Raw genomic sequence first — 23990 nt, 5'->3', positions numbered from 1 at the left:
ATTCGAAAACGACGCTTTTCAGGATGCATCGCCTTTTGGGACACGTGGTCTGGTGGTTTTCGGTAGCTGCTTAAAACAGTACTGTCGCTTACCAGTACAAAGTCTTGTGCCAGGGTCATTCGTTCCCAATACCATCTTCCTGTGTCTGTATATGGCGTCTGCTAGCAACGCTGAGTACACGTGCCCCAGGTGTGGTCCCGCGTTCACATAGAAGATCGGAGTGCTCAGTAGGAGCCGCTTGTCCGTGGGACCGTCTTGCACGTGCCTCCGTGGCACCTGGGTGCTTCGGAAACCCCGCCAACACAGTCCAGCTCTGCATGCTGCTCTGAGCATCCTGGACGTAAGGCAGAAACAGTCCCGTCTGTCTTCTGTGTTTCTGCTGTCAGTGTCAACGGCGAAAACCGAAGAAAAGCTGAACTGCGGCATGGAATCTTGTGCAGGTCACTTGCCGGCGGCCATGTTAGGCGTTGATGATCCCTTTAATTTAATTCAGTGGGAGTTTTAGCCATTTCGCAGAGTTCTGATGAAGTGAAAACTATATTTATCACGTAGTGTGCAAGTATTGGAGAGGTTGCTGGTGGTGGAAAAACATCTTAAGAATCTTTGACACGCTGTTAACACTTTGAATTTATAAAGTAAAATGATGCGAGGTTGTGTTTTTTTCCTAAGAACATTTTATTTTATTTAGGTTTCCAGTTAGCATTCAACGTAATACCATTACAGATTAAGGTTGGAGAATAAAACACTGTTTGTGTGTGTGTGTGTATGTGTATGTGTGTATACATATATATATATATATATATATATATATATATATATATATATATATATATATATATATATTTTATTTACATATATCTATATACATGTATATATACATGTGTGTATGTATGTATATATGTGTATGTGTATATATATGTAAATAGATGTATACATACACACACATACATACACACACATATATATATAGATGAAAAATATATATGTAAATAATTATATATATACACACACATGCACACATATACACATTCTCCAACCTCACTCTGTAATGGTATTATGTTGAATGCTAACTATATGTATATACACTATTGCAGGGTTCTATCGATTGGTGTCTAGGAATGGAAAATGTTACAAGCAAATGAAATGTTACAATCAAATGCTAGGGCTACCCAAAAACATGGAGAGAAGAATATGTATGAATAAATTCCCTTAATGGTTTGTTACAAGCTCCCACTTTCCTGTTCAAAATATTGGCACGTATTGTAGCTTGGCTAAAAATAATTTTACAAAAAGCTCTATGCTTTAGCCCATGCTAATGCGCTGAAAAAAATATTAAAAGAGTTTGTTGAGTTGTAGAAAGAGGCAACACGGAGAGAGTGACGACGTGAGAAAATGGCAGGGGTGGGAGGAGAGGATGTGCATACATGCCAACCCACCCACACTCAGGCAGGAGACTATACCGATTCTATGGCAGGACCGGAGGCTTCTGATTATGCTTTCTCATTTCTTTACTGCAAAACACAGCAGCCAATGAAAGTAAAACTACATTTGTAAAAAACTACAATATCCATGAGGCTTTGAACCACGCCTCCAATGTAACTTTCAATCACATCATGAACAAGCATACAAAGTAGAGAGACACTAATCCTGCCTGCTCTTTCTTTGCTGCTCCGCAGCCCAGATAAGTGCCTCTCTACTCTGTATATTGATATTGTGATGACTTTTGCATTTTAATGAATACTATTTTATATGAGAATTATTGTATACATATTAGCGCTTTTATTCAATGTTGAAACGCGCTGGGGTGTTTATTTCTTGTTTCTCTGTGGGAGTTTTCATGACCGACGCGTGCTGCCTACGCTGCGCCGTTCATTTCCTTGTCGGAGCGCTGATAGGTTTCATTTTCCGATGCCCCGCCCACTTACACTTACAATTATGAGTTAGCATAATGTGTCTAACTAATGATATATTCATTTACGTTTATATTCTCCACCTCATTATTCATTTATGCGTGTGATGTTATTCAGTTTTCTTAGCTTAGCTTGTGTGCCACCATTTTGGAGTGCTTCTCTCTGCGTGAGAGTCGCACTCGCTCACTCCCCCTCCCGTAGGAATAGGAAAAACCCTGGAGGCAGCAGTTTTCGTTTCTTGGCTAACTGTGACCGAAACTAATAACAAAACTCCTAATCAGTACTGTTCTCATGCGCTGGAGATGCTGAGGCCCGGCACCCCGTCCTTGGGCAGAGATAACCAAATGTTGCTATTGCAGGTGCAGATGCCTCTTCTGTGAGGCCATTGTTCACCCTCTCCGGGGTCCAGTAGTTTTCCAGTATGGGCGTGTTCTACTCTGCTGTACCATGTTATAATGTATTGCTGTGATGAGATGAGGCAGTCCTCTCGGTGCACTCTTAGGGGTGAGGTCGGACAGGGCCCTCTCATATGGGAGTTTGTGGCCTAATAAAATACTTTGTTTATTCTTCTCCACTGTCCGGCTGATTCTTACTTGGTAACTATAGATGAGTGCGGTAAGTCACTCGAGTGGATTTGAGCCACGCTTATCAGATGGCGCCCGAACAGGAACCCTGCGATAAGGATCTTTCTCACCCGTAGGTGGGTAGCAGAAGGCCGGGGACCCTCTGGTCGGCACGGTGGGTCCGGGTACCCATTTGATGCCGAGCTTGGTTCTCGCAGCGCTGCCCCACCCTGCTGATCGGGAGAGGTCCCGGTTCATGATCCTGCGCCAGGGTCCGGAAGGCGGAACTTTGGAGCTGACCGTGTTGGTCCCAGCAGCCGGCAGTGGAGAACGGTAGAGGTCGGTACCGCGTATAGAAGGTGAGTGGTCCGACTGTTGATTGAGGGAGCTGGGACGCTCCAAGAGACTGGTGTGTCTTCTAGACCGTGTTGTCTCTAGTGGTTGGAGGAGCCTGTGTGCTCCTGGGCTAGTGTGCTCCGGGGAACTCAGAGTGCGAGTAGTGCTCTGACAGACTTGGCGGAGGTTGGGTGGACGTTTGCTTGTGGTCATCCGACCGGGTGGTACTGCGGTCGAGGCGTGGCTCATTGCGGGCGGATTCTGGGACTCACCCAAAGACCTAGTGTGTGTGGTTCGTTGGGAGCGGGTCCCGGGTCTCCCGTGGTAAAGTGCGCAGCGATCTGTAGTGCCGCCCGGGTGGCGGATGTGTTCCCCAATCTCGGAACAGTGTGTGTGTACTGTTCGGTCTGCGGTAGGGTCCAGGTTCCCCAGGACTTGGTCGACGGGCCTTGTCCCACTTTGGTAACACGTGTTTGGCAGGGATTTGGCGCATAGGAAGTGTGAATATATGTGTGTGTGCTTAGTAGTGATAGTGCGGTCTGGGAGTTGGTGAGAGGGTGAGTGTGAATTTTGTGTTGGTGTGTGATTGAGTGAGTGAAGATGCCGTGTTTCAGTAAGCTACGGTGCCTCGGGTGCTGCTGCGGCACCCCGGACACTAGATTGGCTGAGAGCCAACCCGCCCCAGTGGAGGGCTCACCTAATTTCGAGATGTATGTTAAACATGGACTGCCTCCAATTTTGTTTAATACTTTGTGGCACAAATATACCAAGGGTAATGTAGATTTGCAGTGGCCGTTGACTGGTTCTTTCGATGTGGCAAAACTAGATTATTTACAGGACAGATTATTTGCTAAGCGTAGTCGCCAGAGTATGTTCGATTCCTTGAGGATGTGGCAGAAAGAAGTAAGGGAACGACAGATGAGAGAGGAGAAGGTGGCCCAGAAGAGAGCAGCGCAGACAATGGCAAAAAAGGCGAGAGAACATACTAAGAAAGAGAATGAGAAACAGGTTGAGCACGCAGATAGACTTCATAGGTTACAGACGGATGAAAGCTATGTAGTGAGAGAGGAAGAGCAAGATGAGATGGAGGACATTTTGAATGTTTGGCCCCCTCCCCCGTATGCTCCGCAATCATTGTACCCCGTGTTGACAGGTTCTGCTTCCCCTGCGGTGGTTTCAGTTCCACAAACGGTTGCTCCTCCTCTGTCTTTGTCCGGTACCCCCACTTCCTCTGTTTCGGCCCCTACTTTGTTGAGAGATGTTGAACAAGCATTGTCTTCTGTCACCTCTTCTGTGACTGCGCCCTTAATCTCTTTGCGGCGAGCCCACCTGCCTCCTCTGTGATCTCTTCTGCACTTCCTACTGTTTCTGCTAGCGCTACCCCCCAAGGTGACTTGACGACCGCGACCCGAGGTGCCGGAAGAGGGATACTTACCCAAGTACGTAAATTGCTTACACGCTCTACTGTTGGGTTGGATGAAAAAACGATAGTGGCTAATCAGGCTTGTCAATGGGCTAGGAGTCCTATTTACGTACTGGAAGACATCTGGTCCACAATGAAGGATTATGAGCCTCTGATGCAGCAGCATGCTTTAAGGCATATGTCAACGACGCTAATAGCGTTGTGGGAGCAGGGCTATGGTGGAATGGCGCCCCAGGTTCTTTATGACATTAAGGTCAGAGCCTATAGGGCTAATACTAGTATGAGGGATGTGTTACAGAATTTGCGGACTTTGCTGGAATACAGAAATGAATTGCCGTCAGCAGGAGGGCCCTATCCAATGCGCGAAGTTCACCCTATTTTCCATCCAGAAGTGCCTGAAGTGATAGACCCAGTAACTAATAATGTGACCAGAGCTCGTGTAGCGGCTCGTTTCCAGGAACAGTGGGTATACACGCCTTGGAAACGGAGCGAGGTGTTGGCGCTGAAGGCGCAGTTGCCCGACTCTAGAAAAAACCCAACTGCTTATTATAAGGAATTGACGGAAGCAGCTTCCTCGACAGTCATGACTTTAGCTGACATAGAATTGTTTTTTGGATTACTGGTTCCGGTGGATGTGTGGAGGCAAGTGAAGGGTACAGATCATGCGGAGGAATTGGGAGGTACTTGGGAGGAATTTACGGACTGGGACAAGGAACGGAAGCCAGGAGAAAAACCGAAACCTGAGATCTTAGCATTACCGGGGCGAATTATAAAATATATGCACTCTCTTATTCCTCCAAAGAAGGTGGATTGGGATAAGTTGACTGCATGTAGGCAAAAAAAGGACAAGGCGGTTTCAGATTTCTTCACTCGTTTCGAGGAAGCCTTTATGGATTTTAGTGGTCAGGATCTCTCTCAGGATGGGGGCTTGCGACCTTTCGTGAATAGGTTTGTAACAAACTTGTTACCAGAAATATCGGCTAGATTGCAGGCATCGGAGAGTACGTGGACGACGTCCACCCCCTTTGGTATTCTGAGTATGGCTCAGTATTATGAACATAGGGAGAACGAGAACAAAGACAGACAGGAAAAGAAAGCCAAAGACTTGAAGACAAGGGTGCTGCTGTAGCAGGTGTCGAAGGGTCGGGGACGTGGAGCCTCACCTATGGTAGCGGGTCGAGGTGGAAGTAGATATGGAAGGGGAGTGAAGAGAGAGAGTCTGGGGCCGAATCAGTGTGTGAACTGCAAAAAGGAGGGGCACTGGTGGAGAGATTGTCCGGAGGCTCGGTCCAATGCTGGACCAGGCAGAGGTAGAGGTCGTGGTGAATATCGCAGGGATGACAGACAGTTTGATGAAGGAAGGCGACCAGGGAGAAATTGCTTTGACGGAGAAAGGGATCGACAACATTTTCAAACTGAGGGTGACCATGACAGAGACAGACAGTACTACCACGACGCATACGCATTGGATGACATGACTGGCTTCTCCCATAACTAGGACAGCGTAGGACAGAGCATGGGACCAGTTTCTGTGGATGTTGATCAACGAGGCCCCTATGTGACTGCGGATTTGTTGGGGTCCCCTCAGAAATTTTTGGTGGACACGGGTGCTATGAAAAGTTCTGTAGCACGTTCTCAGGTTCCAGGGGCGGCTCTGTCTGGCAGGAATAATGTTTTTATCAAGACTCTACATCATGCCCATGCCGTGTATAATGTGACAGATTGTTGGGTTTGTGGGCTGCTACCTTCTGCTGCATATAAAAAGGATATATTGCTGGCACTCCCTTTAACACCTGTGAATAGTTGTGTGGGTTGGTACACTTTAATTGGCATGGTGAAATTCTTTCAACAACCTGATTTTCTAGAACCTCGATTACCTAGTAAAGGATCTACTTTGACAATGCGAGTACGCCCTATGCCCACCTCTTCTCTTGGACAGTTGTTTACTGACGGACGTTTCGATCAGACATTTCTGGAAACATGTTCGAAGAAAGTGGGACGATTTGTGACTCCTAACGACACTGACAAAGTCAGGGAGAGTTTTCTACAGTTGAACTCTTCTCTAGCTCATAGACACCCTCCTGTGACAAATGGTAGTAGTCATTCTTTGGTACCCCTGGCAGTCGTTGGGCCCTCACCATTCTTCTGTATCCTGGGGAGGGGCCCTATAAAGGTTGGGAACAGTTCTTGCAATGTGACTGCTTCGATTTGTTTGCTTCTTAGTCCTTCCTTAGTCACTCCCCCGAATATTTACTTTGTTTGTGGAGAAAATGGATACCTGTGGTTGCCTGAGGGTTGGGGTGGGGTCTGCTATCTGGCTTCCTCCTGTCTATGTAGCACTCTCAGACTATCATAAGACTCATCGTCGGTTTGCTATAATGCCTGGACAGCGTAAAAGGAGGGCACTCCAAGTTGAGGATGTAGATCAGACTGATACTTCTTTGCAGCAATGGACAGATTTTTCTAAGGGCTTACTACCATTCTGGCCCATATTTAACAGTAGGGCTATTCGGAGACTGTCAAGGGTTATGGAGAAAGTGGTGAATACTGAGGCAGACATTGCAGCTAATATGTCTGTTGAGATGCAGGCTATGAGATTATTTACGATTCAGAATAGGATGGTGCTTGACGTCATCCTTGCTGATAGGGGTGGAGCTTGTCGTGTCATCGGGACGTCTTGCTGTGTGTACATTCCTGACTCGGCCCCCACTGTTAACTTAGCTGTACAGAAACTTCATAGATTAGCGACTGAACTTCATCAGGACACTGGTACTTGGTCACTACAGACATGGTTGTGGAGTGTTTTCTCCTCTTGGGGCTGGAAGATTTTGATGGGTGTTGTAGGAGTAGTGGGTATATTGCTGACTTGTTGCCTATGTGTTTATTGCCTTCCCCCTTGTTGTTCCATGTGTGCCAGTAATTTGCGAGCTCCTAAAAGACCGACCCGCCAGTATCCTGTTTCTAATGACATAGAGCTCCATGATGTTCACTGGTTGATGCTTATTGATGATGATATTTTTGATTGATATGTTGCCCCCGTCCCTAGTATGATGTGTAAAGACCTTATCTTTTAGCTAATAAAGGCTACGCCCATGTTAGCCACATAATGCTAAAAGGAGGGTCTGATAGGTTTCATTTTCCGATGCCCCGCCCACTTACACTTACAATTATGAGTTAGCATAATGTGTCTAACTAATGATATATTCATTTATGCATTTACGTTTATATTCTCCACCTCATTATTCATTTATGCGTGTGATGTTATTCAGTTTTCTTAGCTTAGCTTGTGTGCCTCCATTTTGGAGTGCTTCTCTCTGCGTGCGAGTCGCACTCGCTCACTCCCCCTCCCGTAGGAATAGGAAAAACCCTGGACGCAGCAGTTTTCGTTTCTTGGCTAACTGTGATCGAAACTAATAACAAAACTCCTAATCAGTACTGTTCTCATGCGCTGGAGATGCTGAGGCCCGGCTCCCTGTCCTTGGGCAGAGATAACCAAATGTTGCTATTGCAGGTGCAGATGCCTCTTGTGTGAGGCCATTGTTCACCCTCTCCGGGGTCCAGTACTTTTCCAGTATGGGCGTGTTCTACTCTGCTGTACCATGTTATAATGTTTTGCTGTGATGAGATGAGGCAGTCCTCTCGGCGCACTCTTAGGGGTGAGGTCGGACAGGGCCTTCTCATATGGGAGTGTGTGGCCTAATAAAATACTTTGTTTATTCTTCTCCACTGTCCGGCTGATTCTTACTTGGTAACTATAGGTGAGTGCGGTAAGTCACTCGGGTGGATTTGAGCCACGCTTATCAGAGCGGCTTCTTCTGCCGCTCCGTGTCCTTAGTTTTTTCCCTTACAGCGCGTGTTGCGCTGTTAGCTCCCCCGTGTGCGCCCCCTCACGCTGTCAGCAGCCGCGGCTGCTTGAGATCGCGCTCCGCGATCAGGAGGGACTTGGCCCCCCCTCCGGGAGTGAGACGCACGCCGAGGCCTTCGCGGGCTTTCAGCGTGCGTCTCCGGGGCTCGCGCGCATCTCAGTACGCGCGCAGCCCCGTGCTTAGTGCCGCATCAGACGCGTATCCCCGGCTGAAGTGGGGTCATACACGCAGCTGGCCAGGAGCCATCGAGGCCATTTTTCAACCGATTAAGACAGCGTTTTTGTCCCCATTTGGCAACGAGTGCAGCAAGTATTAACCCCTGACTGCCCAGAGGCTAGAAAGCCTATTTAATTTTTGGGAGCCCCACTCTGAGACCAGACAGGGGCAATGTTCCTCCATTAGTCCTAGAGTGGGACTATATATACTGACTTGAGTGTTTTTGGTATTGTTTTTCTGGCTCCTGCGCCTGGCACTACTCCCAACCGACGCCCTAGACCTGGGCTGAGAATTGAGCTTCCCTCTGGGGATTTGATTGGAATTTTCAATTCTATTATTGATCATGGCAGAGTTTGACTGCTACCAGGAGGAGGTACCTGCGTGTACTGAACAGGGCGAAGAGGAATATTACGATGAGGAGTCCATGGAGGACCTCATTGAAAAGAAGCTTGATGCCAAACTAGACAAGGCCTTGTCAACCGCCCTGCTTCCCTTAACGCAGAAATTGGAACTGCTCGCCCCTGGTGCTCCCAAGGTTCCCCCTCCTTCTAATACAGGTCAGACCCCATCTCCAGTTTCCCGTGCGCCCCCGGAGTCCTCATGGCCCCCGCACATTCCTATTCTAAACTTTGCAAGTCCAAAGAAAGCACCAAGGATGGCGCCCCTTCCCTCCCTCCTCCGCACTCTTCCCCTATTCCGGTTACTGACACCTCCACTGGCACAGACACGGACACAAGTTCCTCGCCCTCCCCTAAGCCGCGTAAGTGCGCCAAGAAGCGCAAACATTCTTCATCCCCGGTTACTCCTCCTCCTTTCTCGTTTGACCCGGCGGACATTGTCCACCCTAGATCTTCTGACTGGGTCCCTCCCCCCGCGGTGGCGGAATATCTCCAAACCCACCTGCACAAGGGATTTGATAAGGAGGTCAGAGCATGCCTGAAGTCTGAATGCCCCCGTCCAGACCTGGCCCACAAGGTAGCCCTTACCCCTGATATTGATACATCTATGACCACCTTCCTTAAGAAATACAAGAAGGAGCCCAAGAAGGGGATTGATCGCGTGCTCAGAGCGTGCCAAGACAAGGTCCTCGACATTTCAGGCCCGTTGGCAAAGATCCTAGAATTGGCTATCGAGGCTCAAGAGACCGGCGCTATCATTCATCCCGAGGTTCTGGCCGGCTGGGCACAACGTGCTATCTGCATGCTGGGGAACGCTAACTGCGCTCTTGCTTCCGAGAGAAGGAAGTCTGTTCTACTTCGGATCGATCCACAGTTGGTAGAACTGGCCTCTTCAGAACCGGGGCCCCTGGCGGAAGGACAGTTGTTCGGAGACACATTTGTTAAAGACATTGCAAAATTTGTTAGTACCTTTGCGTCCCTTGATAAGTCTCAGGCCTCCTTGAAAAGGGTGTTACATCAGGTCTCTGGAAGGGCCGGGCGTAGCAGAGGACACTCGACCAGCCGCTTCTCCGAATACCAGTCCTCAGAGAGGATACGCCCCCCGAAGGGGCAGAGGATACACCCAAGAACCCGACCAGGCGGGTTTCTATCCTTCAAGATCCCGCGGTTTTAGAGGCCGCTATAATCGAGGTGTCAACTGAGGCTACAAGAATTTTGACAATCAATCCTCTGGTAAGTCCTGTCAGTCCTGTCATTCCCCTTGGGAGGAGGTTGCAACATTTTGTGTTAAGTTGGGAGCAGGAGGTTTTTGCAGCAAAGTCTTTTTGGTACAAAAGAAGGGTGGCGGCCAGCGCCTGGTCTTAAATCTGAGAGATTACAACCCCTTTGTCGTGTATCGTCACTTCAAGATGGAGGGTATTCACCTCTTGAGAGATCTCCTGTTGGAGAAGGACTGGATGGTCCGCCTAGATTTAAAAGTTGCGTATCTGACGGTCCCTATTTGCCCTCGCATCAAAAATATTTGCAATTTCCATGGAAGGGGCCATGGTACCGATATCTGTCACTCCCCTTCGGCCTGTCCTCAGTGCCATGGGTATTCACCAAACTCCGCAAACCAGTGGTCTCTCGCCTTCGGGAGATGGGGGTACGTCTCATTGTATATCTCGACGACATGCTGATTCTGGCGCAGGACCGAGATCTCCTCCTCAGTCATTTGGAGTGGACGACGTCCCTGCTACAGAATCTGGGCTTCATTGTCAATGCCAAGAAGTCTGTGATGTTACCAAGCCAACAGATGGAATTTCTGGGATTCATGATAGATTCAGTCTCTACCCAACTCCATTGACCAAAATCAGGTCCATCAAGAGGGAAATCAGATCCACCTTAGCCAAGGAAATGATTTCTCTGAGGGTGCTAGCGAGAATCGTGGGCCTCCTGGCCTCCTCGATCCAGGCTATATTCCCAGGACCATTACATTACAGGGCCCTTCAGAGACTAAAAATCTTCTATTTGAGGAAGAATTACCATTACGACCATCTCATTCCCCTCTCACCGGAAGCTCGAGAGGAGCTTCTATGGTGGTTGGAACACATGACAGCTTGGAATGGGCGAGCGATATTCGGATCCGCCCCAGACGTGGTGATCGAGTCCGACGCCAGTCAGTGGGGTTGGGGCGCTCGCTGTGGAGAATTTACCACAGGAGGACGATGGTCAGCAGACGAACTACGCTTACACATAAACTGTCTGGAGTTGCTAGCGGGGTCCTTTGCCATCAAGTCTATCTCACCGCTAAAGAGCAACTGCTGCATTCTTCTGCGAATGGACAATGTCTCAGCGGTGAGATACATCAACCGCTTAGCAGGGACGAGGTCCCACATGCTAGTTCACATTGTGAAGGAGTTTTGGCAATTTTGCCTGGACCGCAAGATCTCAGTTGTGGCGGAATATCTTCCCGGGAAGTTCAATCAGGTGGCGGATTGGAACTCCCGGTTCCTTCGCGACTTCAGCGACTGGAGACTTCTTCCCTCGCTGTTTGCGCAGATCATGGATATGCGAGGTCCCTGCCAGATAGATCTGTTTGCCTCTCGCCTCAATACCCAGCTTCCCCGGTTCTTCAGCTGGAGACCGGACCCGATGGCGATGGGGACGGATGCCTTCCATCAACATTGGGGACTACAGAGGAATTATGCTTTTCCTCCGTTTGCATTGATATCGAGGGTGGCGGCCTTTGTCCGGCGCCAGAGGGCTTCTCTAGTACTAGTGACTCCGTTTTGGTCGACTCAGTCATGGTTTCCCTCACTGTTGGAGTTGTCTGTAGACCTTCCATTTCAACGTAATACTCTCCCGACGCTTCTCCAGGACCCAGTGGGGTCGTGCCACCCCTTGGTCCTGCAGAACCAGTTAACATTGATGGTGTGGACGCTCTCCGGAGACACGAGAGCATTGCAGGACTTTCACAGGCGGAGGCCAATTTTATGCAACAAGCGTGGGCTCCTACCACCCAGAAACGATATTCTGCTTCATAGAAGCGATGGGTGGGTTGGTGCCTTTCAAAACAGGTGGATCCCGTGGGATCATCTATAACTGAAGTATTGAATTTCTTGTCTGAGTGTGCTGAGTCAGGACTTGCTTACAGGTCAGTTAATAATTTCAGGTCGGCTATTTCCGCTGGTCACAATCAAGTTGATGGTAAGCCTGTGGGGATGCATCCCCTGGTCTGTAAATTACTTAAAGGGGTCCGAGTGACTAATCCCCCTCGGCCTAGGTATTCCACGTTGTGGGATGTTACTAAAGTGCTCTCTCTTTCTGAATCTTGGACTAGCAATGTTGATCTTTCCTTGAAGCAACTTTCTGCCAAACTTACTATGTTGCTCTGTCTTATTTCATGTCGAAGGTGTCGGATGTGAGAGCCTTAGACCTAGCTGGTAGGATGTTTTCTCCACAGGGGGTTTCCTTCATTATCACGAGAAGGACTAAGACAATGTCTAGGTCAGTGGAGTACCCTGCTTTTCCGCACAATAACAAGTTATGTGTTTTGCAATGTTTAAACGTTTATGAACAACGTACTATTTCTCACAGAGTGGACTCTTTGGGTCAGTTGTTGATTTTTGTTCAAAAGCCGTTCAAACCAGTCGCTGCTGCTACTTTGGCCAGGTGGGTCAGGTGGATTATGTCTGGATCTGGCATTGATGTTTCAGTTTATGGCGCTCACTCCGCTAGAGGAGCGATGGCTTCTAAAGCCTATTTACTAGGGTCCCGCTTGGAGGACATTCTTAAAGCAGCTGATTGGTCTTCAGACTCAATGTTTAAAGTATTTTATTACAAACCTATTCCTCATGTTTCTGATGCTGTGATTGATGAGCTTTGAACCAGCATAATCAGAAGCCTCCAGTCCTGCCATAGAATACAAAATGTTCTAGCTATCGCGACAAGAATTTTAGATTCTATTAAGGACACGGAGGCGAGGATTATCCCACCCGTTGGGACAGTTATTCAACTGTAAAGTTGTTTTGATATTATGTTGTTTAACAACTTTATGCCCACCCAATGAGAAATGTAGTTGTGGGCTCCTTTTCTCAACCTTGTTTTTCTATTATAGGAAATGACAACAACCAAAATTGAGTGCCTTCTCCGGATGGAGTTGACGCGCCTTCAGAATGGAAGCGGACGCCTTCGCTGGTTTTGGATTGTTCTCCATTGAGAACCTATTACAGGAACTGTTAATTTCTCCGTTGAGAATTCAGAGACTTTGTTTGTTCTTATGGGACTTCTTCGAGCAAAGAAAGAGGAGGCAGGATTAGTGTCTCTCTACTTTGTATGCTTGTTCATGATGTGATTGGACGTTACATTGATGGCGTGGTTCAAAGCCTCATGGATATTGTAGATTTTTACAAATGTAGTTTTACTTTCATTGGCTGCTGTGTTTTGCAGTAAAGAAATGAGAAAGCATAATCCTCGCCTCCGTGTCCTTAATAGAATCTAAAATTCTTGTCGCGATAGCTAGAAAATTTTGTATTCCAAGGCTAGTCTCTCGCTCTTGATTACTGCATGCAGAAATCTGATTCTGAGTGTTGTGAAACTGCCAAAAATAAAATGTTGATGCCTATCACGCACGCTCCAATCTCCCCCTCCAAGTTTTACCTCTGACATCAAAGGTTAACGCTTTGTCCTTAATTCTTGGAGGGGGAGATTAGAACATGTACCAAGCTTCAACATTTTTATGTTAGACAGTTTTACATAGCGCAAAAAAACAGAGTTTAGAACTCTGCTTTTGTTTGCGCTATGTCATAATTGGTAACATTTAAAAAAAGTTTCCGGGGGCACTTTACAGCACAGCTATCAATTACTTACTTTTACCACACCCACAGCCTCAAAGCTCCACCCACTCTGCCCAACCAAATAATAAGCATAATTTAACTCTGCCTACTTCAAATACTGTCACAGATTGCCACTTGCATTGTAAAATAAGCAACGTGCTATTACAGTTCATACATACAAACATTATGGCAATAACAACATCTTACAAAAACAATAAAGGAGTATCCACTCAAAAACAGAGAGAACGTGAAAATGCGTTCCTCTGGATAAGGGCTCAGGTGCTCAATTCAGCACCATGTGCCTCAGCCTGTTCTCGGATAATGCATATCCTTATAGAAGACCCCTCACTCACCAACCTAGTTGGTGACATGCTTCATCATCTTCCCAACTGGAGAAAACTATCAATCTCAAACAGTCCAGTGACAGACATTACGTACTTACTGTCTGAGGACCAGCAGATGGCGCAAGTGCAACAATTTTTTTGGGTGCCCCATGACCTCGTTCTTCACGGCTTCCTTCACAACCTCTGGCCAACAGTGCTCATCATCTCTCCATAGTTCCTCTGTCACAAATATTTAATTTGTTTTATAGCGCTGCTCATATCAGTGCATGTACGTGCAGTTTATATCATCCTTGGGAACAGTGCTACCTCCTTTACTCGAGCTCTACTTCTTGCACATGTTGTAGTTTTGGGAATGTTCAGTCAAAGTATTTCCAAAGTTTCTGTAGTCTCTTTCATAAAATGAAAGGGGTGCAAGGTTGAAGCACACTCGTACTACTATTAAAATACCTGCTCAACATACAGCAGTGACGCCCCGTGTACCGCACCCTGTAGATATCTCCTCAGGACCTTGAGAGGGACACCGCTAATTTATCACCCCCAAGCCTGTTTACCTGGTACTACAGCACCTCCTGCAGCCCTGCAGTGGTCAGCAAAGCTGTGTTTGGGCAGCTATGACTGTTGGTAAGGGGCATGGCTAGATGATTGACAACCACAGGCGCAGTCAGTGATTGACTATAATTCTATTGTGTCTTTTCTCTGAGAAATGCCACATTGCCATCTACGTGCTTAGAATCGTGTTATGTCAAATTTCTGTGGTACAAAATACGCTGTGTCACTGAAATGGATCATAGGTATCAAGTTTCCTTTCAACATACAATTCAGTACCCAATGAAGCCTGTCGACCCCCGGAATGGCGCCATGGCCTGCCTGCTACTGCTCTGTGTTATCACAGTCACTCTACGCAGAGCCAGTCGCTTCCTGAGATACTTACTGTTACCTTCAGAAAGCATTGGTCTGTGGTGGTTTCTGGAGACACATGAGCTAAAATGTCTTGTATATGTTTTAGTGACACATAAGTGCATTTGCCAGGACTGTCCCAGGATAAAGAATTAGCAGGGACAGTCTCCAACTTGCAGAAAAACTGCATATATCTTTGTGATCTTATGACACAACATAATATTCACCGTACCCACAACACTTTCGCGGCAGTGGGTTGTCTTGAGGAGCTGGCGGCCCTACTGTTGGCTGACATCGCTAGGGCATTCTGTTCTCTTAGCTGGACCTACCTCTTCTCACTCCTTAGTCGATTAAACTTTGGTCCCTGTCTTCCTAAATATATTCAACTCCTATACACCGACATTACCACCTGTATTCGTGTTGTAGACATAACCTCTTACACCATCCCCATTGGGCAGGGTACACGCCTGGGTTGTCCCCTTTTTCCATATCTGTTTGCATTAAAAATGCCCACATTAAAAGAAAAACGAATTAAATAACAGCAACAATCTCATTAAAATATATTTTAAATTCCCCCTATCTATTCGCCCTGGCCATGGAGCCTCTGGCGGCGTGGGTGAGGATGGATGCGCAACTCTGGGGGCTGGAATGGGAAATGGGCCCCTCCGACCGTATTGCGCTCTACGCCGACGATGTCCTGTTCTTCCTCACGGCCCTTAATAGGTCCGGCCCCAGGGTCCTGGAGATAATGACCATTTTCGGGGAGATTACAGGATTGCATCTGAATGTGCGGAAGTCCAAGCTGTGGGTCCTAGGCGGCGGTGAGGAGCGGGGTGATTGGGCCTCGACGCTACAGAGCGCGGCGGGTGGCCTCAAGTACCTGGGCGTCTTTCTTACGGATGCTCCGGACTTGGCATGGGAGCGCAATGTGGTACCCGTGTGGGACAGGGTGCGTTCGGACATAAAAACCTGGTCCAGAATGCCGCTAAACATATATGGCCGATCGGCGATCTTTAAAATGGTGGCCCTGCCGCGCCTCCTATACCAGTTGCAGAACCACCCATACCCTATAGCACCACAGTGGTTTCGCCAGGTGAACGCCGCACTAGGTCAGTTCCTTTGGGCTGGGGGAGTGGCGAGAGTGGCTCTCCGCACCTGCTTTCTCTCTACGTACTGCGGGGGCCTGGCCACCTCAGACATTTTATCTTACTATCAGGCGGCGCACCTGCTGGTGCTTAACGACTGGTGGTATGGGGATCGCGGTGACCCGACCTATGCCCTGGAGCGGTACCTGATGGACCCAGACACGGTCCACACCATTCTTTATTCGGCGGCTATCAGGAAACGGCTCCCCATGGTCACTCAGGTGGTCTTCCGGGTGTGGCGCGCTGCCTTGCGCCGCATGGGATGGTGGAACAAATTGACGAGGGAGACCCCGCTGTGGCAGAACGGCCGTCTCCCAGCGCTGGCGTCCCTACGGGGATTCAGGGGTTGGGATGATATCGGCATCTCCACGCTCGGCCACGTCATGCGGGGCACCACCCTTAAGTCTTTCCAGATGCTGAGGGAGGAATATGACATGCCCAAAACCCAATTCTTTAAATATTTACAGCTGCGTCATGCGCTATCTCCCTCTCTGGTGGGCTTGGAATCTCTGCCCGAGTTTAGCCCCCTGGAGGCCAAGGTGTTTATGGGGGAACTGGAGGAAAAGAAGATTTCCAATATATATCAAACTCTGGTCACGCACTGCTCCTCCTCCCTCGATGGATTGCGAACTGCATGGGAGAGGGATATTGGTACATTCGAAGAGGAGGACTGGAGGGAGGCGCTCCGCTTCATTCAGTTTAAATACTTGCATAGGGCCTACTTTACCAGAGAGCGGCTGTGGAAGGCAGGTTTGATTGCCTCCCCCGAATGCTTGCGATGTGGCCGGGAGGTTGGAACGTTTGTCCACACTGTGTGGTCGTGTGCGAACTTGGCCAGGTACTGGATGGGTGTCTGGGACTGTTTGGCAGAAGTTCTGGGCTGGGACCTTCCCCGATCACCGCAACTCGGCTTGCTCCATGTTATGGAACAGGTGGGAGGTAACATATACAAGCGTCACCTACTGGTCCTAGGCCTTACTGTAGCCAAGCGGGATATAGCCAGGGCCTGGAAGGACCCCAGGGCCCCTTTGTTGGAAGTTTGGAGGCGGGGATTGGACTTTTGCATGGGACTTGAGCGCCCGATCTTTGAGGCCAGGGGATGCCCCCGGAAGCATTTTAAGATATGGAAAAGATGGGCGGACTACAGGGGGCTGTGGCTGGAATCACCGATGGCCCAGGACACTGGAGAGGATCTTTAACAGCTGCATCCTGGGTGACAGAGAGTGCACGCACTGGCTATTATCATACTTTATGCCTTGAGATTAGCAGACACTGGGTGGGGGGCGGGGTGGGGCCGGGGGAGGTAGGGAGTTGGGGGTTGGGAGGGTCGGGTGATTAATGCAATACTGCTTGTACTGAATGCATGCCTTTTTTCTTTTTCATGCTTATGCTCATTGGTCCTGCGTTGTGATGCGGGACGATGTCCCTTCGCTCTGTGTTATGTCAGTACTTGAATAAAATTTTGTTCTGGAAAAAAAATATATATTTTAAATCATATTATATAATAATCATTTTTATATATGGTGACTCAGTGACATACTAATGTATAACACACAAACATTTAATACATATATTAATGTATAGTTTCACATTTAGACTGACCAAAAAGTGTGACTTGTACATTAATAGCTAACCAAGTTGCCAAGCATGAGGTTCACTTACTCACAGACTTTTACAACTCTACTATTTCAAGTATCATGGACTCCGTTGCACCAATCCAACAAAAAAATGCATCAACAAAAATCTTGAAACCATGGTTTAAGGACAACTTAAACTCTGAAAGATGTAACCTAAGGGCAACTGAACGATCTTGGACATCCAACCCTTCCTCGAAACTGCTAAAAGTCGTCAGAACAGTAAGGAGCTCCTATAACTAACAAATCAAGAGCGCCAAGTCCGCCTACCTCAGATCTCAACTTAGCCAAGCCTCTAATCGTCCCAGGAAACTTTTTGAAATTGTTAAACAACAATTGTGCGATGCACCCACTCGGTCTGACCCAGGTCACAGCCACCCTCTTGCAACGCTATGGTTACGTTTTTCTCTGAGAAATCAAGACTCATCAATATCGTACTGGAATCTAAAAAGGCCTCTCTGCCATCCTATTGCCTTGCGCCCCCATCATCCCCCGCTGAACGGCCCAATCCAGTTAGTCTGAGCACAATGCCTCCTGGGATACTTTCACCCTTTTAGCGAAGGTGACATCAACAAAGTTCTTCAGAATATCAACCCATCCAGTCACTTCAATGACTGGCTACCACCATCCGCCTTCAAAGAAATCAAGGAAGTCCTCACCCCCCTCTGGACAAAGATTGCCAATGCTTCTCTGTCTCAAGGTATGATCCCTGACTGCCTAAAAGCAGCTCAGGTTTCCCCTATCTTAAAAAAACCTAATGCTGATAGTACAGACCTTAATAACTTCCGCACTATCTCCAACATCACTACTCTGGCCAGACTCCTTGAAAATGTGTCCAATGTCAACTTTTTGCACATATTGAAAATTACCAACTCCGAAACCATCAACAATCTGGTTTTCGGAGCGGACGCAGCACTGAATCGGCTCTTATTCATGTTTTTGATGACATTCTAAAAATGCTTGACCACAACGAATCCTGCCTTCTGATCCTCCTTGACCGTTCCTCTGCATTTGATACTGTAAATCAAGACAATGTATTATCAGTTCTGGAACACAGGATGGGCCTCTCTGGTCTGGTGCTGCAATGGTTCTCGTCCTTCCTCCACCACAGATCCCAAAGAATAAAGGTGAACCACTCCCTATCCCAGCGCTCGCCTGTATCCATGGGTGTCCCACAGGGGCCAGCCTTATCCCCCATACTATTTAAACTATTCTTGGAACCACTTGCAAATGCACTAAACTCAATTAACATTCTCTTTCACATGTACGCAGATGACATGCAACTTTACATCAAAATCTCCTCCCCTGACAATCTCACACCACTCAACACTAATCTCGTGAAAACTCAAAACTGGCCTACGGAGACTCACCTCCTACTCAACACTTCCAAAACCGAATTCTTGCTCATTTCTCCTCTGAATCATACCCCAAGGTAGACCTCTGGTTGAACCATCTCAATGCTTTCAACTCCGCCCCTCCATCATCATTGATTCAGCCAAATCGCTCGGAATCACCCTGGACAAACACTCAAATTTGAAGAACCACATTAATAAGGTTTGCAAGGGAGCGAATCGCCAGATGAGATTACTCAGGAATCTCAAACCTTTCCTCCCACAAGCTGACTTCAAGCAGGTTGTTCAAGCGCTGGTTCTGCAGAGGCTAGATTATGGCAGTGCTACACTATGTGGCCTCCCGAAATATAGCTTGGCCCCACTTAAAACTGTATTGAATGTGGCGGCCAGACTGATCACGGGCACTAGAAGATATGTGCACATCTCCCCAGTCCTAAAATCTCTAAATTGGCTGCCTTTTGAAGCACGAATACAGTTAAAGATCGCCTGCCTGACTCACAAAGCTCTCCATCTCAAAACCCCCAAGTACCTATGCCAAAAGCTAGAACTATCTGAAGGTGGTAGACCTTCAAGAAGTGCTAACACCTTCCTTATGAAACCACTGATATTTTGAAATAAGAGAACTTGTCAAAGAGCTTTCTCCGGCTCCGCTCCACAGATCTGGAACTTTCTCCCTCCTGAAATTCGCAGTCTCACCCCCACAGTTGCCTTCAAAATTGGAGTAAAACGATTCCTTATGTGCAAGTTCTTACCTTAATTAGGCTCCAATCTTGTGCTTGAAGATATTGGCCTTACTCCCTCATTCATTGTACTTACTGTGATGATGTGTTTGCACCCTTTGTAATTGTTTCCTGTGTTATGTATTTGTTGCCTGCCTTACCTTGACCAACCGTAATTGTGAAGTGCTCTGATATCCCTCGGGATCATGTTCGCGCTATATAAAACTTTATAAATAAATAAAACCATAGTTAGAGTATATTCACGTGAAGTTAGCATCAGTTATTGTAGGCCTCATTTCAAAAGACTCCATATTAATGAAATGTTATATTTCTGCTAAAAGTGCATAATCTTTTTCTCATTTCACATACAAATTCAACCTGTTCCCTTATTAGTCTGCAATGTTATTGTTAAGATTTTATGTGAAGGTAATTTCTTGCAATTTAATGATTTGGATTGTAGTTTCCTGCACCTGCAAAAGAAAGTAGTTGAAGAAGTCGTCCCTTTGTCTGATATAACTAAGGGCTGTGGGACTGAACCCGCTTATTGCATTACTCATGTAAAATGAACTAACACTGTGTTCACAGTGAATGTTTAATTTTGATTATTTTCTTCTCTGTGGGAAATCGCGCAAAGAATCTTTAGATGAAGTTTAATTTTTAATTATCTGGTATTGACCTTAGATAGAGACTTACTTATATCCACCTTCAGAGGCAGAAACCTCATTCCCTGCTTTTGAGGCCCCATGCTCCTTTTGACCCTGCTCATAGAGATAGCCTCTCGAGCAAGCATATTTCTTCTTGTCCTGATTGGAACCAGTGGCGTAACAAAGGCCCCTGCTGCCCCCGTGGTGCGGGGGGCCCAAGCTCCAGGGGGCACCCTCTGCACAATCCTCTGGCCAGAGAGCTCCAGATTGAGGCCCAAGGCGGCCCCTCCACATAACTTGCAGGGGGGGCCCTCCTCGAGTTTCGTTACGCCAGTGACTGGAACCTTCATATGCTTCTATTTGAGAAAGTATATTTGCTAACATCTGATGCTTATCAATTCCCTGACCCTGCCTGCAACTGTAGTTTAGCACAAGGGAGTTTTCCATCAGAGGAACGAACAGAATCTGCTATAATTCCACTATGCAATCTTTAAATAAATTGCCTTTTGACTTGTCTGGATTATATTCGCCTATGTTGTGTACAGTTGATTACTGACTTATGACTAACTTGAGCGATTTGAAACTGTAATTTTACTAATGTGTTAATAAACCAAGTATTTGCAATGTTATTCCTCTCTGTCCTTCCTGTGGTGCAAAATGTGCTTCACTGTCATTGATATGCTACCGAAATGATGATTTAAGCCTCAGTTTGAGATTAAGATTGTTGAACCTGACCCTCTCCGCTGGGTCACCCCCAAACTTTTTGACTTCAGTACTACTTTTTTTGCTGTATTTTTTTTTGTTAGCCTTAGGACTCTGGTCACTTTACCACTGCTAACTGGTGCTAAAGTGTTTGTGCTCTTTCCTTTAACCATTGTAAATTTGGCATATTTAATTTACTTATAAGTCCGTAGAAGAGTGGTATACTATATACCCAAGGCCTGTAAATTAAATACTACTAGTGAGCCTGCCACACTTATTGTGCTACCCACTTAAGTACCCCCTTAAAACATACATGTCCCAGGACCGCCATTGCATCCTATGTGCAGCTTTAAGCTGCCAATTCGACCTAGCAAAATAACTCTTTTGCCAGGCCTAGACCTTTTTTAAAATATATATGTCACCCTAAGGTAGGCCCATAGAGTAGGGTGCATTTTATTTAAAAAGTAGGACATGTGCTCTTAAGTTTTACATGCCCTGGTGGTGAAAAACTTCCACATTCATTTTTCAGTACTGTAAGGTATATAACATCAGGTTACTTTATTACATTTAATAAGTGATAATGTTTGATTGGGAACAAGTAGGAATGTCATGTTTGGTCTTAACTGAATTCTAATTTAAAATGCTCCTAAATGGTAAAGTCTGATTTTTAGTCACAATTCTGAAAATTCCACTTTTAGAAAGTTGGAATTTTCTTGTCCTAACCATTTTGTGCTGCAGCTTGTGTCCTGGGTCACAGGACTGTGAAAAGATTGGCAGTTGGTCTTTATGTATTACTCCCAGAAAGTGAAACAAAGGGGGACTAGGTATTGGCAGAATGGGCCATCATGCCAGGATGAGAGGGCAGGAGCTGTTCCCTGCCCCTCTTACTTACATTTCAAAGGGCTGTCTCCAGCACACTCACAAGACTGCTCAGCTGCTTGAAGCTTTGCCTGTACCCTCAGAGGACTGCCCTGCTGCATGAGGCCTGACTTGCTGCTTGAACCCAAGGTTACCAGAGTGACACTAAGGGCTAGATGGCTGTCCTCCTGTGTGAGCTAGAGTAACATAACAAGCTCCAGAGATCTGGAACCCTGTACTTGGCCTCTGCTGGAGTGAGTCAGAGCCTCCCCCAAGTGGCGTCCATCCATACCTGGACCCTTGATGATGGTGCTGAAGGTGCTGCGCCTGACTAACCGTAATAGATGGGATCATTTTTCAGCAAAAAGTACCTGAGAACTACAGAAGACCGGGACCTACCTGCTTGCCGGTCTGCCCAAGGTGCGTCACCTGTCGGCCTGACTCTGCGGTAGCTCCCACTACGTTTTTTTCAGCAGCAGCAAATTCTGTTCAGTGGGACCTCTCACTGATGGTATCTGGCCTTGTGGAGTCCTCATCAGCTACACCCTGCAGCTTCATCCCGCTGGAGATTTTGACTTACAAAAAAGGGACGATGTCCAAACGTAGAAATCTTCACGGCAACTATGTCCAGCAGCTCCTTGCCGACGACGCCCCCTCGGACACCGCTGGCTGCTTTGCCTGGCTGAACTTTACCTTCTCAATAACTTTTCTTAGAAATTTCTTTTAAGTCAAAGGTAAGTCAAGACTGGGCCCAACCAACATCGTCTAAGCGAACCGCACTCCATGTGGTTGGCCTTAAATTTTGACTTTACCCAGATCTTGTGCGACTAGATTCCCATGGTTGGCGCTTTAATATGTTAGGTGTTATTTTTCACTTAAAACGTTAACAATTCTTACTTCAATACTGAGTGGATTTAATTCAGTTTTACATCATTTCATTTATTACAATTTTCTATAATTTTCTAATTTGGTGTCGGATTTTCTGTGTGTTATGTTTTCACTTTATTACTGTTTGTGTCCTGCATAAATACTTAACACAGTGCCTATAAGTTTGGCCTGACTGATTTTGTGCTGAGCTACCAGAGGGTTACGGACAGGTTAACTTAGTGACTTTTGTAGATCACCCTGTCAAGGATTGCAGTTGTTGATTGTGACTTTTGTAGTTCACCCACACAAGGATTGTGGTTGTTGCTTGAGAAGGGATTATACTCCTTCAACCAATTACCCAATTTCTTACAGCCACTTATAAAAGTTGGTGATCTGGAGAAAGCTTTGTAATTCTTTCTCAGAAGTGGATGCTTACCACTGATAAAAGTCTGCCTTCATAGGAAATATTTGAATTCCAGAGGAAGAAAGAATGAATCCAAGGAACTCGGCTGTGGTAGCATGGTTTGGTGATTGAATTATTGTTTCGTTCTTTGCAGTATTACCCTCTAATGCTGCAGATGAGGCAGCGGCAATCAATCAGAACGTGTTCTATATAGACTTTCATGCAGTCCCTAGGATCTCTTTGATAAACCAATTTTTTTTTTGTAATGGAAAGCAGCTGGGGCATTGCTGAGGCATATATTATACTCCTAAAGACTGTATTTTCTATGAAATTAGGTCTTCCATTCATTCACCGTTTGGACTCTGAGAAGGTGATATGGCCTATGCATATCCAGCTTGGTTTAATGTGTGTATATTGTACATGTATTTTTTTTTATATAGCGCAAATCACCGACACGGTATCTAAGCGCTTGCTTATGGAACCCGTCCTGGTATTCCCCTGTGAGATAACCCCGGCAGGGTATCCACAAGGTGAAAGCCAGGCATCCAGCCGCGAGGGGCCGTAGTGGAGATTAAACCAGCTATTGCCCAGAGTCGCAGAGTGTGAACCCGTGAGTCGAGTAGGCACCGGAGCGAGAATTATCGAATCCGTGGAATTTTTGAGCCCAAGACCCGCCGAGGCGGGGAATTGAACCCTGGTCCAGGACCGATCTCAGCTTCCGGGTCTGCCGCCTCTAACCCCTGAGCCACACTTCTCCATTGTAGTTGTATAGCTTCAACTTAGCCATAAAGGCAGCAGAGCACTGTTAAATGCCAATGTTTTTTTACCTGATTCAGTAACACAGAAATCGATGGGAGGAAATTCCTGTTCTTTATTTCATTCCTGTTAATGGCTCT

At 46.8% G+C, this 23990-nt stretch overlaps 1 protein-coding gene across 2 annotated transcripts in view; it reads right to left on the bottom strand.

Annotated features, from left to right (window-relative positions):
- Positions 1-23990, bottom strand: part of MARS2 (methionyl-tRNA synthetase 2, mitochondrial) — a 108436-nt gene that overhangs the window by 37539 nt on the left and 46907 nt on the right. Inside the window, exon 1 of one of the 2 annotated variants that reach the window (XM_078688359.1) lies at positions 93-378. The exons of the other annotated variant lie outside the window; for it this stretch is intronic. Within the exon in view, the coding sequence (XP_078544485.1) occupies positions 93-333 (241 nt within the window). The 5' untranslated portion in view covers positions 334-378. Of the gene's footprint in view, positions 1-92; positions 379-23990 lie in introns of those variants that run through there. 2 annotated transcript variants of the gene reach the window in all.

This window comes from Lissotriton helveticus, chromosome 4_1 (genome assembly GCF_964261635.1).
Source record: "Lissotriton helveticus chromosome 4_1, aLisHel1.1, whole genome shotgun sequence".
NCBI classification, from domain to species: Eukaryota; Metazoa; Chordata; class Amphibia; order Caudata; family Salamandridae; genus Lissotriton; species Lissotriton helveticus.
Note: the sequence above shows the minus strand (reverse complement) of the source record. Positions and strands in the feature narration are given on the sequence as shown.